This window comes from Nelumbo lutea, chromosome 8 (assembly GCF_056320005.1).
Source record: "Nelumbo lutea isolate HS-2025 chromosome 8, American lotus-T2T, whole genome shotgun sequence".
Lineage (NCBI taxonomy): Eukaryota > Viridiplantae > Streptophyta > Magnoliopsida > Proteales > Nelumbonaceae > Nelumbo > Nelumbo lutea.
Genome location: NC_142691.1, coordinates 25,716,588 through 25,734,439, shown reverse-complemented (window position 1 = coordinate 25,734,439; position 17,852 = coordinate 25,716,588). Strand labels below are relative to the sequence as shown.

The 17,852-nt window shown below is 37.8% G+C and overlaps 2 protein-coding genes across 3 annotated transcripts; both read right to left on the bottom strand.

Moving 5' to 3' along the window:
* Positions 1-5,887: 5,887 nt before the first annotated feature.
* On the bottom strand, positions 5,888-6,427 carry LOC148843487 (agglutinin-2-like). The gene has a single exon (XM_088959420.1). The coding sequence runs from the start codon at positions 6,425-6,427 to the stop codon at positions 5,888-5,890; it is 540 nt and encodes a 179-aa protein (XP_088815546.1).
* A 5,293-nt stretch (positions 6,428-11,720) lies between these two features.
* Positions 11,721-13,877, bottom strand: LOC148843486 (protein HEADING DATE REPRESSOR 1-like). 2 transcript variants are annotated; one of them, XM_088959959.1, is made up of 4 exons: positions 13,491-13,859; positions 13,137-13,244; positions 12,245-12,567; positions 11,721-12,156 (listed from the first exon to the last, which is right to left on the bottom strand). In XM_088959959.1, exons 2-4 carry the CDS (start codon positions 13,156-13,158, stop codon positions 11,956-11,958), a joined length of 546 nt encoding a protein of 181 aa, XP_088816085.1. In that variant the 5' UTR covers positions 13,159-13,244; positions 13,491-13,859; the 3' UTR covers positions 11,721-11,955. The 2 variants fall into 2 exon arrangements, with proteins under 2 accessions (XP_088816085.1, XP_088816084.1); XM_088959958.1 differs by lacking the exon at positions 13,137-13,244 and having other exon boundaries at positions 13,491-13,877.
* Positions 13,878-17,852: the final 3,975 nt, after the last annotated feature.

Sequence of the window (17,852 nt, the reverse complement as noted above, 5' to 3'; positions counted from 1 at the left end):
AGACTTTAGGCTTGGGCCCAATGGTCGGGTCGGGCTTTGGCTCAAGCCTTAGAAAAATATGTTAATGTAGAGTGAAAGCCTGGCCCGAGCCCAACCCAGTCTGGCCCATGAACAGGTCTACATGCCATATAGGAGTATCAATGGATCCCCGTCCAAACCAAAAATAATTTGGACGGATTGGATGGACCAACAAGAGATATTGATTGGACCAATCCAAACTTAATGGTCAAAAGTATTTATTAAATTGGATTGGAACTAGTCCATCTGTAATGAATTTATATTGAATTGGGTTGGATTGAGACAATATTTGGTCCGTTGATAAAAGATACGAATATAGGTGTCAATGGACCAAGTTTGGATTAGAAATAATCTAAATCAAAACAAATTTGAATAGATTGGACAATCCAGACATTAAATTGGACCAGTCCAAAATGATCCAAAAAATTCATTTGATTGGATTGGACCTGATCCAGTCGTAATGGACTCACATTGGACTGGATCGGATTGGGCCAAATCCAGTCCAATTGACACCCCTAAAATTATTGCCATATAGTTGAGGCTTAAGCATTGGACACTATGAGGCCAAGAGCCCACAGGTGTAAGCATCAAACAACTCGAGGCCTAAGCCTTACTGATTGGTTCTAAGGCTACCAATGCTAGGCCTTTTTTCTTTAGCCTCAGACCTTTGGCCTCATCTCAACAACCTTTTTGAGACAATGTATAAAACAACAATGGCCACGTCATCCATCTTCTCCTTTCTCCCTTCTCCCTTTCCTACTTTCTCCTTTAACTCCCTCTCATTCCTCACCTTTCCATTCCCAAATGTTTTATTAAGCCACATCATCAACCCTTTATACTTGCTTTCCAATGCCTTACGTTTCCAAGGCATGTTTTTAATTTCAGAGTTAGCTTTTAATTTTCTCTACCATTTTTTTTTTTTTTGTTTTTTCCCCCAGAAATTAATGGTTGTGAGATAATACATGTATATTAAAGAATAGTTAAGACTGAAAATTTTTGGTTCCAGCTAAAAAGTCATAGAATTAGAATAAAAAAAAAAAAAAAAAGGACAAAGAAGGAATTAATAGGAATGGTGATGACGCTCTTCATGAGAAAAATGAAGCTACCCCTGAACTAAATTAAAACCATCTGTTTGAGACCTTTAGTGAAGAGAACCAATACCAGAATGCCCTCTTTTTATCCTTTTTTTTGTTAGTATGATGTATGAACTAACATTACAATTAGATAGAAGACCCTCTTGTCTCCTAAACCAGAATGCCAGTCCCTTCCCCCGCTCTCATTAGGTCTATTAGTATTAATTAAGAAGAACTTTATTTTTCTCTTTTTCTAATCCTCTTCTTGCACTGATTTTGTAAAAAGATTGCTCTTATTCTATAGAAACATGGTCTTTTGAAGATTGAGAAATCATTGGGTCAAGTACATGCTCTTTGTAACGTTGAAAAATGAAAAAAGTGAAAAAAGGATGTACCTTAATGTACAAATTGTAATAAATTTGGTCATGTTCAAAAGGACTTGGATTTCTAGAAACCTTTTACAAGATAAAAAATTACACTTACACTTAAACCTAGTATATCTAATTTATATTTAAGAGGAAAGAAGAAATTTAATTGGGGAGGGGAAAATTACAAACATCAACTGTTGGGAGTGAGGAGAGAGAGTTTTACAAATGATCTTATTAAGGCATAAAATGGTTTTGTTGTGACCTGTTATATTTTTTAATACTTCAATTTAAAAATAGATAACCACATATATGAGAAACTAGGGCTGAGTTTCGAAGGAGTATAAATGCAAATATGTAGAGTGCAAAAACTTTATGCTGTACATATTTGCATTTGTACTGCTTCCAAACTGAGCCTAGAGGATTATGTCTATGTGAGCTCTACCTTGAGATGGCCTTTAAGGTTGGGTCTAGGCTAGGTTCTATATTTAAGGTTGGGCCAGCTCTGATCCAAAATCATCTACATGGTGTTTAGAAGCATGGGCACTTGTGGGACATATTTTCAAGAAAAAATGCCCATGCATTTTTCACAAAAAAATGCTTCTGCCACATTTTTAATGTATGTACCGACAGGTAAGCACCACATAGGATATGCATCAGCAACTGTTGGGGGAAAGGGTTCACTGATAATTGGCGTTTCATGCATTAATGCGCCCCATTGATTTTTTAATAATCGGCTGAACCAAACAATGAGATACATGGGCATTTGTTGAAATGCCTATGTGGATCTGACATGACACCGTTTTCTGAAAAACGGCTACGGTTCCAAACATCCCACTAATTTATATCTATACTTTATTAAGGGGGGGTTAAAATAAAAGAAGGAATTTAATGAGGGAAAATGTTACAAACATTAACCATTAGGGGGAGGGGGGAGGGGGGAGGGGGGAGTTTAAAAGGAAATAAGGGATTTAATGAGAGAGGAGAGATGTTACAAACATTAACTATTGGGAGGGGGAGTTTCAAGAACATTGTATTAGAGAGTAATGTTGGATTTGTGAAGTCGAAAGTGCATGTAATGTAAGCTCTGTGGTGAGAAACCCCTCACCTCCCCTCTTTTCTCTTTCTAATATATACCTATAATAGAAAGAGGAATGTGTGGGAGTTCGGAGGCCTCTCACCAATAGGCCTCACACATGTCCCTCTCATTTCTCCCATCTCACACATGTGAAGTACTTAATTTTTAAAACATTAAATGTATAAATATAAACCATAAAAATATCTCCATCAATTCCTCTAATTATTAAAACATATCTTAGATCTTGTCTATTCTCTCCTCTCATCTCTCTAAGTTACAATATTAACCTACATTAAAATTCTTTTTTATTTAGAAATTAAGACAAAATTGTTATTGGTTGCTTTATCTAAAACGTCCATCACTCCACCTAAAACTATCTTTAACGTTCCTAATAATTGTTCTTCATTACCCTCAAAATTTTCCTGCAAATTCCAATCTCTCTCTCTCTCTCCATTCTCAATCACATCCTTGAGAAAATCTACCATCACTTTCCCACCACCTCTCCTCTTTGTTTGCTACAGATTTCATTGTCATTGTTGCCTTTCCTTCGAGCACTGGTATCTTCTTCCCTCTCTCTCTCTAAGTTTTACCTTCTCTGAAGTTACTCTTGAACCTACACAGGACGTGATCGAGGTATCTTATTTGACCAATATATTCATTTATCATACACAAATAAAGCAAACATATCATTAAAAAATTATGAATGTATGTAGTAATTTTACCCTTTTTTTGTCCACACTTTTTGTTAGGTTATAAGTTGTTCAGTATTACTCATTTATTTCATTTGTTGCAGGGATCTTCTTGGTTATGGGGTTGGGTTTGGGGGTTCAAACTGTTTTTACAAGAAGGATGGTATCTCTTGTTCTTATATACATATATTAGGATTATTTAGTATTTAATATGTATTATTATTATTATTATTATTATTATTATTATCGGGTCTACATGGCGATTCACATGTGGGGACACGTATATTAAAATTGTCAATATAAACTTTTATGAGGAAAGTAGTTTTCCAAACATCCCACCCTAATAAACACTTAAAACATAATGAGTGATTTCGAAAGTAGGTTGCCAAACAGCTTTAAGTGATTGCTAAAATAAGTACTTCTTTCTTTTATCAAGTACTTAATCACGAAAGAGGGCCTAAGTTAACAATTGCAATAAAGCTGAACATTTAAGTACTTGAAATCTGTGATATTTCAATCATCATTTATTTCTTACTATCTACTAAATTAAAATCACCTAAAACTTCTCTATTTCTAAACAATCACTACTATATATTTTCAGGAGAATGGCGGTTCAACCCAGGGTCAGGATTCTTAAGCCCAAAGTACAGTTGGGGTAGGTGCCAGCTCGGAATTGATGCCAATTCATTAGCGGGCATTAGTGTATAGAGTCAAGGTGTTTGACATTTTGAATGTTTCTAGATTTGCATTGGAATTCAGAAATCTGCAATGAGCATGCCCGTACTTTTCCATATATTTTCTTTCACTAATTTGGATCTGCTCCTCATAAAGTGTTTCTCACACCAACCTCAGCATATTTAACCATGCATTGAAAACATCTCTCTTACTTGTATGTTGTCATTCATGGGGAAATATTCACAATAGATGGCTGCAATATTGTGCGGTGAGGTTGGTTTGAGGAATGCTCTATGAGGATCAAATCTGATTTCTTCTTTCTCCCAAAATGTTTCTTTCTCTTGCCTTTTCTTTCTATCATCACCAGTATTGTACTTCTAATCTTGCTAATTCATTTTAGTTTGATAGAATGGATCTGTAGGTAAGTCTTACTTATTAAAACCTATAACAGCATCTCCTGAAAACATGTAAATATATTTGTTATATAACTAGCAAGATGAAGAAATTTCCTGCATTGAACTCCAAAGTTTGTCACTATAGCAACCACTTTCACAAGAAGCAACTTTGTTGCTATTATTAGAGACTTGGAGTCAAGTTGTTTGCATAATTAGTAGTAATCAAGTTATTTTTGCTTTTTCAAAGATAATATCATGAGAGCATGATTTATCACCTGGGTTCCAGGACTACTATTTCATATAAATTAGCATCGTCACTTTGCATTTTTTTTTTCAATTGTATGTCTTGATATAAAACCAAGTTATTTGCTTAATATGTCCAAACCCCATAACCTAACAACGAGTTGAAATTCAGGTTGTGTTAGGCTTGGGATTCAACAATCAGAATGGGCTAGAATCGAAATAATCTAATACCAACCAGACTGTTTCCCCTCTTCTTATATGGTGTTGTAGATGTTAATGTGAATGTATTTTGAATATTTAAAGGGGCCGCATGCACTCCATGCAAATACACAGTTTTAGTAGTAGGTGCTGATCAATCAATCGAGGCAGAGAGCCGTGACAGAGTTGATCTTCATCTTCCTGTGAGGCATGCACTTTTAGTAACAGAGCTTGCAAATGTATCCAAGAGACCAGTGATTCTTGTTATCATGTCTGGAGGAGGCATGGAGCTAGAGCAAAGATTGTCTGACCAGTATCTTCAAGGACACAATCTTTCAAGTGGTAAGGATGTCTTTGAATTTGCCAATTCATCTGTTAAAATTGAAGAGTGCAAATCAGAACTATCAGGAGATGGGGAGGCCCACATGCCTTAAATCTCTACTGAACCCATGGATGAGTTCTTTTGCACAATTGCTTCATTGGATGCAAAAGTGGAACATTTCAATAGCCGGAGAAGGTTAAAGTTAAACCATTATGTTAAGAAGTAGATTTGCATTAAAAGATGTGTTATATTATTGAAGAATTTTTTTTAAATGCCTTGTATTTTTTTATGTTAATTGGATATTGTATTTAAGCAATTTGTTTTGAATATTATAATAATTAATAATTAAATGAACATTTTTTATTTTTAATTTGCATTTTTTTTATTTAAATTGATTTTTATGCATTATCTGCTATGAGATTTGTATTAAACAGGTACTAAAAAATGTTAAAATCAAATTGATATAAATAATAAAAAAATTAAAAAACAAAGTCGGTGGTCATGCAACCGCTGCCTTAGGCATAAAAGAGACCTAAGGCGACAGTCCAAACAGATCTAAGCCGGCGGTTCAGACCGCCACCTAAAAACGGAAGCAACATTTCGACGGACTTAAGGTGGTGGTCCAAACAGATCTAAGATGGTGGTCAGGACTGCCACCTTTATTAACTCTGAGCTGGTGGTTCTGATATACTGCCGCTTTTAGGAATGATTGAACCACATTGGACCGGCCTTCAAAGGCAGTGGTCTTTTATGTCTAAGCCGACAGAGGTTTAGGGGGCGGACTGAAGACCGCCACCTTAGATCAAAGCTGGCGGTCATGCAACCTCAGGCTTAGGTCGATTTTCTTGTAGTGAAGCTTGAGTTGTGTGACTTCTTCTCTAAGCTTGAATAAAAATCCCAGGAGTGAATTCGATGAAACTCGCCTGTAGTACCAGTGGATACAACAAACCCAACAGTAACCCATTCAGATAAGATTTGCTTGAGATCAACTTCATAAGAAAGGCTTAGAGTTGGATTGTTAGCATATGTCCAGGAAACACTCAACCTTTTTGTAGTAGAACAAAAGCTAATCCGAGCCGTAGTTGTTTTGCCATCCTCAAGACTTGTAGTCCATCTACCAGTTACCACAGAATCACTAGAGTTTATATCAATACCTACATGATAGGGCTTAAGGTTCCAATTGGTTAGAGATTGTTTTGGATCCCAAGAGTTTCCATAAGTATCAAACTCCACTACAACAATTTGATTTGCTGTTTTCTGCACTTCACTGCCGCATTTAAAAATGTCTATGTTGCAGCAACTAGAAGGCAAGCTAAAACCATAGGGAGCGAGGAAGAAAGCCAAACCATCTGCATATCTTCTATCATTCATGGAGTTGGCGGTAAAGGAGAACTAAGCGGTGAAATCTGTGAGCTTTCCTGTTGTGTTGTCCCAGAGGCGTACTGGGTTTTTATATGAGGCTTGACCACTGCTCCATGTGAGTTCATCAAGTTCGATGAGTCCATTGTTTGAAAAATGAGCATCCCGTCCCAAGCGTATGATGTCTTGTGTGCTGCGGTCAAACCTGGAAAAGTTAGGGTTAATTGGTTTGAAGAAGGGATCAGCAACAAGAAAAAGATTTAGATATAAAAGAAATGAGAAAGTAGCTTTGGAGATTGCAGAAACATGTTAATTTATTGAATAGCAGAGTGCGAGTACTAAAGGCCTGGTTCGACTTTATTTTGGGAGACTGATTACTGAGATAAAAAATGATTTGCCGTTATCGGTTATAGTATAGAAATTAGCAATGGACAATGGTTGAATAGCTCCAAGCTGATTATTATCCAATCCGACTCACCCCTACCAATTGCCCCAGAGTGTTTGTAAAGAGACCGGCTGGCTGTCGCTTTGTAGAGATATGTCAGAGGTGTACGGTTTTGTTTTGAACATGTTCATGTACAAAATGGCAATCAATATCGATATGTTTTATGTGTTCGTGGAACACCGGATTTGTAGCGATGTGTATGGCTGACTGACTGTCACAGAAAAGCTCCATAGAACCAGAAATGGGAATGTCTAAGTCTCAGAGCAGACGTTTAAACCATAATAACTCATTAGTGGCAACAGCCATGGCCCGATATCCAGCTTCTCTAGATGAACGTGATACAGTTGTTTGTTTCTTAGTTTTCCATGAAATGATGGTGCTGCCAAGCAATGCAACATAACCTGTAGTGGACCTCCAAGTTAATGGGCAAGAGGCCCAATCAGAACCAAAATAGATTCGAAGCAACATCTCATTGTTTGACGGAAAGAATATTCCATGACTGGGATTGGCTTTGACGAATCTTACCACTCTCTTAGTAGCTTCCATATGCTCTGCACGCGACTTGCTTAAGAATTGTATCAGTATGTGCACTAGAAAGTAGAGTTCTGGCCTGGTGACCATCAAGTAAACTAGCCAACCTACTAAGTGCCTATACTGACTTGGATCATCTAGTAGTGGGCTATTGTTGTCAACAAAGTGTCTTTGTTGCACCATAGGATGTGATGCAAGCTTGAAATCCTCCATCACTGTATCAACAATGATGTCCAAAGCATATTTATTCTGAGATACGAAGATTCCAGAGCTATTGTGCATAATTTCCTAGCCCAGGAAGTATTTGAGTGGGCCTAGGTCTTTCAAGGAGAAGCATTCATAAAGATGTAGCTTGAGTTCACCTATGCGGGATGGATCATTTTCGGTTATGATTAGGTTAACATACACCAAAACCATAATGAATGACCCATTTTTCTTTGATGTGAAAAGGGAGTAATCTGTTGTGGATTGACTGAACCCAATGCGTGTCAATGCATTTGCAAATTTCTCATACCAGCATTTGTGAGGCCTGTTTAAGCCCATATAAGGACTTGTGCAACTTGCAAACCTTATTCTTCGGTTGCTTGGGAAAGTCGGGAGGTATGCTCATGTACACATCTTCTATCAAATCCCCATTCAAGAAAGCATTGTTGGCATTCAACTGGTGGAGTTCCCAGCCTTTTGATGCCACTATAGCTAATAAGCGTCGAAGTGTGACTAGCTTCGCCACAGGAGCATATGCATCATGATAATCATATCCCTCTACATGGTTGTATCCCTTTGCTACTAGGTGGGCCTTGTAGCGCTCTATCCTGCCGTCGGCACGATGTTTTAGTTTGTATACCCACCTTGCTCCAATGAGTTTCTTTCCCGAAGGAAGATCGACTATAGATCATGTTTGATTTCTCTCGAGTGCTTGTATTTCTACATTCATGGCTTGTTCCCAATTTGGATCATGGGCCGCCTGAGAATATGATTTGGGCTCAGTGCATTCAATTGAGGCTGTGGTAGGTTACAGATGAAGTCCTTGAGGGTGGGCGGGTAGTCTCCTAGCACGTTGAGGTCGGGACGGTTCAACATGCTGGGGAGGTGGGTATAGGTCTGTCGTGGCATTATCTTGGGGGTGTCATAGATTTAGTGGGTTGGTCTAAATGGTTAAGCACAGTGGGATCTATCTATTGTTTAGTCTGAGGGAGTGGAAACACAATGTTTGGATTCTGGTTTTGGTTAGGGGGATCACTGGCATATGGGAAGGTATTTTCATAGAAGCTTACATCCTTCGAGGTGAAGATTTGATGGATCTCGAGGTTATATACTCGATACCCCTTCTGTCCATACAAATAGCCAATAAATATACACCGGGTTGCCCAAGATGAAAATTTATCTGTGTCTAATGGTCGCTTCTACAAGCATCCAAAGGTGAGCAAATGATTGAAGGTGGGAGGCATTCCAAAAAGTAACTCAATTGGGGACTTAACTTGAAGAGGAACGGTTGGGAGATGATTAATTATGTATGCTGTAGTGAGCACACACTCACCCCAGAATCTGATTGGTAGTGAAGCTTGAAACCGCAAAGCACGGACAACCTCTAACAAGTGCCTATGTTTTCCCTCAGCATGGCCGTTTTGTTGTTGAGAGTCGACATAGGTCTTTTGATGCATAATCCCATTTTAAGCAAAGAATAACTGAATGTGATCATAAAGGAATTCTTTTCCATTATTAATTCTGATTTGTTGAACATTACATTTGAATTGAGTTCTTACCATGTTACAAAATGAAACAAGTAAAGAGAAGGTTTCTGATTTAAACTTCATCAGGTACAACCAAATACATCTGCTATAATCATCTACAATGGTCAAGAAATATCTTGCGCCTGAATGTGTAAGGACCCCATATGTCAACATGTATCAATGCAAGGGCTGAAATTGCTCTTGACAGGCTTATTAAGGAATTCTGTTATGTTTTGCTCTTTCGCAGGCATCACAAATCCCATTACTGCTATTTGCAATAGGTTTATTTAGTACTAAAGATTTTTGGCGAGCAGGAGCATGCCCAAGCCTATTATGCCATGAGGTATATCCATCTTTGTCTGTATGTGATGTGCAAGCCGCTACTAAAGCACCGGGGTCCAAACAGTAGACTCCATCAAACAGATGTCCCTTGCCAATCGTCTTCAAGTGTTGGTCCTGTAACACACAGGATGTGGAAGAGAAGAGGGCAACACAATTTAACTATGTTGTGAGTTTTCTTATAGACAAGAGATTATACTTGAAGTTAGGCACATATAGTACATTTTGAATTATAAGGTCAGGCCTCAGTGTGATCGTTCCTATATGAATGGTGCATAAGAGATCATTATTTGGCAATCTAACAGAGAAAGGGTTTGTTAAGGCTTCATAGTGGGTGAACAAGGTTCTATCAGGTGTTATATGGTCTGAAGCCCCGCTGTCCAAAATCCAAATGCTTGAAGTTATTGAAGAAATGAGAGATCCTTACCTCATGGTTGAAATAGCTAGCGGACCTTGACTGCCATTACTTAGTAGCTTTAGCAGTTAATTATATTGGTCTATGGTGAGGGATGCGGGTGCTACTTCTTGAGATTTAGATGATTCACCTCTCACACAGGCTGCATGTGCTGACTTTCCTTATCCCAACCTTCAGGGTATCTAATGAATTCAAAACAAAACACCTATCTCTAGTATGCCCTGTCATTTTGCAATATTCACATTTGAGTTTAAGTTTGATGGGATTTCCATTACTCCGAACACCAGATTTACCCGCATAGAATGCAGCAGCAGTGTCCATCAATGGCGCCTTTTGAGAAACCATGGCTTGGTGTCTTGTGATCATGGCATAAGCATGGTTCATATTTGGAATGGGTGTCAACATCAATTCATTATTCATGTGTTTTGTTTCCGTGGATTTGGTGGTCAACATCAATTCATCTCTTTAATTTTTTCCCTTTCTTCTAGGAACATTGAGTTTAAATTTTATCTATTTTTGGATCCATGTGAGTAAATAGATAACTAGTTCTATTTCATGCTCCAATTTATAGTAGATCTTGACATTATAAATTTATAAAATTGAATTTAAACTTATATTGTTACATTTTCTTAATTGTTTGCTAAGTTCTGTTACCATGAATACCCATGCCAAGTTCCGGACATCATCATGCCATCAATCTTGTTATTATCACTGTCTGCTTTTGCGCTTCAGTTATCACTGTCATTGTTATTAATGTTATTAATGCCAAGTTCCGAACATCATCATGACATGTGTAGCTTTAGATCTAAAAGTGTGTAGGTATATCCATCAAAATTTATGTTGTGATGGTCCCCCTTCCCCTTTCCTCCCTTGTTGGGGGCCGGATGTATTTATTGAGTTGCGGACGTCAATACTTCACGGTGTCTTGCCAATTAAAGAAAAAGAAAATACTTTTAAGTGTCTTACTTCGTCTGTAACTTGTCTTTCTTATTCTAGTGATGGATGCCCATGAAGAATCAAGGGAGCTAATCCAGTGGGATCAGATCAAAGTGTCTGGAATACATCCATCAATGTCAATGACTGACCTGGTGAACCACATCGGCAATTGCTTATCTGAACAGGACACCTGGAAATTCACTTTTCTCTGGTGAAGAATTGCAAAACAGGGACGTGCTTGAGGAGATTAATTGCACAATACCTACTTGGTGATTCTCGGCTTGCATCAGGTTCTGATGATCAATCCCTAATGTCAAGAGTCAATTCTCAATCCCTCATATCTAGAGTCGATTCTCTTTGCTGTCTGCTACAGAAGGATCCTGCGTTTGCTCAGAACAATCAAGGTAATGATGACTTAGATGGACCTGATGATACTCCAGCGACCAAGGGTGAGTCCAATGATGTCTCTGGATTCAAGCAGCAACCATCTATATCAAGGAAGGACTCGGTTGGTGATCTGCTGCTTAATCTGCCGCAGTTCTTGTTCCATATCTCAGAGGATGGAGAAAATCAATCTAGATAGCGATCTTTAATCCCACCGTGGACCATACTTCGTTATGTAAAAGATGTATTGGGGGCTTCATTTTCTCTCCCAGAAATGGAAAAATGCATGTAGCCCATCAAAGTTCTAGGATTCGGGGATATAGGGAGCTGGTTGTTAGCAGTAGACTAGTAGTTCCATTTTAGTTTGTTTCTCCATGTTCATGTATAATAATAAATCAGGGTTCTCAACTTCCCATTGTAACAATTGTGTATCTGCCCTTAGAACTTTTAGCTGAAAATTTCTTTTTGTAGTTTTCCATGTCATGAATCTTCTGATGGGAAGCAGCACCATATAACTCATACAAATAATCAAATAATCCAAATAATAATTTCATTAACTGTTCTTGTTCAAATTTATGTAGAAACACATACTAACAGCAAGATGAAGTATTCACAGAATGAATTACAGCCACATACACGCCAATTTATGCACATATGAATTTAACAACATACAACAAATTAATCTCTATCTCATCTAAAGCCTCATCCCAACTATTATGGGTTGGGTTGGGGAAACAACAAATTAACTAATAGATATTTATCAAGAATCCTCTGTCCCTTCATCAACAGCTTCACTCTCCTGCAACATGTTCATCAGCATGGAGATTTGGTTTTTCAACATGTTATTCTCCCTCTCTACATCTGCCCGTTTGCTGCGTTCTTGCAGAAGCTGAAGTTGCAAATGCTCAAGGCATCGTGAATCCTCTTCCAATTGCTCATTCAACCCATCAATCTCCCTATCCTGCATTTCATAACCAGGCCAAGAATCACTTGAAAAAATTACCCATTTTCCATTCCTGTCCATTCATAAAGGATGATAAGCTACCCACCTTTCTGTTCATTTCCTGAACTGCAATCCTGCGCATGCTCTCGACCACATCCACATTTACGAGCTTTCTTTTCTTCCCAATCAACCAGCCTCGAGGATAGGTCGTGGAATCAAAATCAGGTGGAGGGAGTAACATCTCAGCAGAGGGTCGACGGCCATTTATATTCATTGTTGGCTCCAGTGGTTCGAAGAGAGCCTTTCGACGCTCTGAAAGAACTACAGTGGCTGTAGGCGAGTCCTGAACTGGGGCATCAGTGGTCTTTGGAGGCTCCTCAGCTTTGTTGGGTGCTTCTTCTGTTGCTTTATCTAGACTCCTACTACTTGCTGTTGGCAAATGGCAACTGCCATCATGTTAGATTTCTTTTGTGAAGTGAAGACTTAGAACCAATGGTCTCTACTCTCTACTGGAAAAGCAAACAAGACAAATCAAAATTCAGAAACCGTTGTGTCAATGGTGGTTGTAGAGTTTAATAGAGGAGCTTCTGTTTCTGGGTATCTTAAAGAGATCAAATTTGAGCATCAGATCCCAGTCATCCCATGATTTTCTCTTGGAGAGAAGAAAGAAAGTTTTAAGAGCAATGGCTCTGTTTGTTTGCATTAGTACAAACTACAAATGCATGAGAGTGCAAATTTGGTCCACTTTTGCTATGGCATTTAATACTTTGCATCCGGTTTTTGTAAACAAATTTACAAAATACAAGCAGCATAAAGCAAAAGTGGAAATTGGAAAGTTGAAAGTTGAAACAAAAGTAAATCAGAATTTGCACTCAATCATTTGTAGTTCCATACTTTTGCACCAGTGCAAACGAACTCACGACGTCAACGTCTATTTATGAAAAGACAAACACTGTAAAACGAAGGAAGAGTGTTTTGAAGCCTTTCGTATTACGCACCATGGGTTGAAGCAACCGGCATTCTAAGTAAAACTGTCACCAAACAAACGGACAATTTTGGAGTTCTGCACAAGAAACTTCAATCTACTCTGGCTTTTCCAAGTAAAACTGTCACCAAACAACCGGACAATTTTCTAATTGGCTACAAACGCAAAAAATATACAGAACTAAAGCTCAACAGATCTTGGTCTCATCTCTCAGACTAAACTATAAAGTTCAGCCAGAAACCCATCACAGTTCCAAAATGAACTCTGATCAATCCCAACAAATGGATATATGGGTATCTCTAAATCATGCAAATTTTCACAAACAGAGAGAGAGAGAAGAAAAATTAGAAGGGGGATTTAAAATTACCGGATCTTTTCCTAGAATTCCAGAATATCCGCGTAGGAGTAATTGGAGAGAATCCATCCAATGACCCGTCACTCTTTTCCCTATCCGAATTCGGTGCTTCCATCTGAAAAAAATGGGGTATCTACTCCAGCTCCAAATTCGAAAGAAACTCCACAGTTCACATTTATAACAAACAGAGCCCCGTAGAGAGAGACTCTCTCTCTCACTCTGGCAATCTTCGTCTCCTTTCCTGCTATTTCCTTCTTCCCGGCTTCGATGGTCGTTATTTACGACCAGAGGCAGAGAGAGAAAGAGAGAGAAAGAAGATTAGATTTCTTTCCCGAGTTCTGGACACGCGAGTTGACAAGCTAACGGGCGTTGGCTTTTGGTGCTGAAAAAAATATAAAATATCTGATGAGCGATGATGAGTATTGTCTCTCTGTCTACCTCTCAGCGGGTCCCATTCTCCCCTTCCTTCTGCTAGACGATAATTTGAGAATGACGTGCCTTCATCCCAACCGTTCATAATGGAAAAAAACACGTGCTTATTTACTCTTAACCTGAACTTCGATCTGAACCACCAATCTTGCCACGTGGAATGGTAACAATACATCATTAATTTCGTACGTTACACTTCGTGCTGGACACGCGTGGCTACAAGGGTATTATAGTAAAAAAACGCATATTTATACATTTATGAGATCACTTTTATTTGGTCAAGTTGTATTCTGCGATGTGGAGTTGGGTTGTAAGTTGTAACCAGATACGGAGGTGGAAATTGACGCATAACACCCTCCGTTATGTCCATTGACCCCTCAAACAAAGCTTACGTAGCCGGTTGGTAGGTTTGTTAGATGGGGAATTGAGAGAATATTCGCAGCAGTTGGTTGGTTAGAGAGACTACACAGAGTGATGGGCGACCCGAGTCCGGATCTCCTGCCCACAGACTCTGTGCATGTTTACCCACATAACATCAAAGCCACAAATACATAAATTTAATTTTATTAACTACTAACCTATCCTATGTTTTACTAACACATTCCTTATGGTTTACAATCAATTTTTAAGGAATTTACCTTCCATTAATGAAAGTAGAAAATAACAATTTTAGCCCTAACATTAATTTGAATAAATTTAATGAAAAGAAATTAAAAACAAAAATATCATTTTTGCCCCTAATAAAATACAGACAATTATTTTTTTTCTCTATTTGATTAATTTTATTTTGAACAAATTTCTTAAAGTACCTTTGAGGTTTAATAAATTGACTAACTTTATTTTCATGTTTTTTAACAATTGTCTAAAACTTTCCATCATTAGCTTTATGTAGACATATGACATCACATAATTGATATAGTTTTCAAAAATTCTAAAAATATCCTTTTATGATAAAAAATGCCCTTTCTGCTTAGATTCCCTAAAGCTTGGACCAAGACCTTTATCCTATCTGGTATCTTCCACGTTAATGTCACAACTCTCTCTCTCTCTCTCTCTCTTTCTCTACAAATTCTTTCTAGGGTTCTTGTTTGTTACACGCTCTTTGCAAGACTGCAACTAGAAAAGCACGTCTCTCTCTGCATAAGCTTCAAAGGTGAGTTTGCTCTTGTAATAGAGTTTAATGCATGTTTTAAAAATCGGATCAGACTGGATGGTTGGATAGGAAAAATCAGGAATTGATTGTGTAAACAATTCCGTTTTACCCCATAACCGTTATTTTGCCAAAACTGTTGATTTGATCAACAAGCCACCGGCTTGGGTGGTCAAACCATTCGAATCGTCCAACGTTTTTGATTGTTTTTTATTATTTTTTATTTTGTTTAATTTTTTACTTTTATGTCAAAACAGGCTATCCATTCAATTTAAACAGTTGAACCATTCAGCCCAAAAACCGGACCTCTAATTGATTCATTGTCCGATTTTATTTTAAAAACCTTGTTTAATGGCACTGAGGATGTGGGTAGCATAAATGATCAATTGGTCAGAAGTTGCAGCGGGGTCATAAAACAATCTGATACTTCACAACTTTACATAAAACCTATCCATCCAATTGTTTAAAAAATTATATTCAGGACATTTCTAACAATGGACACAATCACCCCTTACCGTTACCGTTAGGTTGCCATTAATATTCACTAGCATATCACGTTATATGACATTTTTATTTTTTCAAAATGCCTAAATTACCCTTTTATGGTCCAAAATATCCTTCGTCCTTCGGTGACCTATTCTTTTAAAGGAGGAAAGAAAACTTCAACCGTCGCCGGAGCCAAGGGGACAATGGCTTTAGATTGGGGTTTTTCAATAAAAAAGGAATGGAAATGGGTTTGGATGGTGTGAGCAACAACAATGTCTCGGAGAGAGTTTGAAGGAGGTGGAGGAGAAACAGAGAATTGGTTTAGAGAGGATTCAAGGGAATCGATGCAACGGAAGAGGGGGCGATGAAAACAGAAGTCAGATTTTGGCCTGAGTTCGATTGTTGGTGGGACTTCAGTTTGCTGTGATTTGAATTTGCTAACTGGGATGAAAGTGATCCTCGTGGAATCAGAAAATAAGATAGATGATCTTGCTGTGTTAATGGCATCCCTACAATAAAAAAATAACATAGAGTGATCTGCCTTCAAAGTACTGAGTCAATACCTCAATCTAGGTCGATAAGGGTTGTGAATTTTTTCGGGAAGATCTTCACCACAGCCGAAGTCCCTAATGAGGAAGGTGACTATCTATAGTGGTCCTCAGAAGTCAGAATTGCACTCGTGCCAATGGAAGGTTTCTCCTCTGTTGCCTCTGTCAGTAGCAAGCGACTAGCAGTCTTCTCTTTAGCTTTAACAACCGTGATTAGAAGACTGTAATTCAGAGGCTTTAGATCCTTGATATTGTCTGTTTCAAGAATGCCCATAATGTCATCCGAACGGAGATGACAAAACTGAGAGGAAGAAGAAGAAAAAGAAGGGAAAGGAGAACGGAGATGACGGAACTGAGAGGAAGAAAAAGAAAAAGAAGGGGAAGGAGAGAAAGAGAGAGAGAGAGAAGAGGTCGGAGAGAGAACTTGTAGCCGCCGCCCCTATTCTCATCACAAAGTTGAAGAGATGAACAATGATTTTGGGTGGATTAGGTCACCATTGCTGACCTGCGAAGATCCTTCACTCCCCTTTGTGACCCGTCCTCATTGTCCTCAAAAACCCTAGTGAATCCCCCGATCTCTTCAACCTCCCATGGTCCCTTTACAAATTCTCATTCTCTATGAAGCTCACAAATTTCTTTGCTTTAGAAGAACAAAGCCCATGCCCTTTTATCAGAATCCCACTAATTGATATTTAGGAGAAGATTGCAGCACACTTCAGAATTCTGAAATTACCCGTGGATTTGGCATCAATCGACAATCAGGATTACTGTGAGGCTAAGAATTCTGAGGTGGGCTGAATATACATTTTCTCTTGATATTTCTGGGTTTCTCTTATCGAGGTTTTACAAAGGCGTGATGTTTCAGTGCGCTTAGAGAGTTTTTCTTTTTTTTCCTAAGTGTTTCATAATTTTTACCTCTTTATTTAATGAAAGGGCAATATAGTTATATTTTCTTTTCCATCAAGATTTAACCATTGTCCATTGTCAGAAATGTCTGATGCAAAATGGTAGAATAGTTTTGTGTCCATTTGCTAAACCATAATCGTAGTTTAAGTATTTAACCCATCATTTTTTACGATATGCACCACTTATACATGAAACAATCTTCTTCACCATCCTTTACCAAAAAAAAAAATTCTCCTGCACCATAGTATTATTGGTTGCAAAGTTGCCATGGTAACTATTGCAGGTAATGGAGTTTCTCCTCTTTGCAGCGGATATTCTTTTGAAATTTTCTTTTGAAACATGATTTAATGGAAGGATAAATTTGATATTTCATCATTTTTGTCAAGATTTAACAACGATGACAATTGTTAGAAAACTTGGGGGCACTTTAAGACAATATGTAAACATTAAGGATAGAATTCATTAATTTACAAAACCTTAGAGGTACTTTAAGAAATTTGACCTTTTATTTTCTATACTAAAAAAGTATTATAGATACTTTTGAAATAAACAGCCATAAATTGATACCCATAACCATGTGTCCATGCCCTAAAACATTTTCCACTCAGTTTAGGTGATCATGCTGCTATTTTCATATGGCAAAACGAATAGTTTTTAATGAAAAGTTGATTAAGTAAATGCATCTTATTAGAAGTATTTTAGCAACCACCTAAAAATACATCTTATTGGTATGGAAATTTGAGGTATTTTAAGAATTGGATTATGACAATTTGGGAGTATTATAAAAAATAAAATTATGGGATTTTAATGTTTTAAAGATTTGGAAGTAGCTTAGAAGTATTATAGAAATTAATA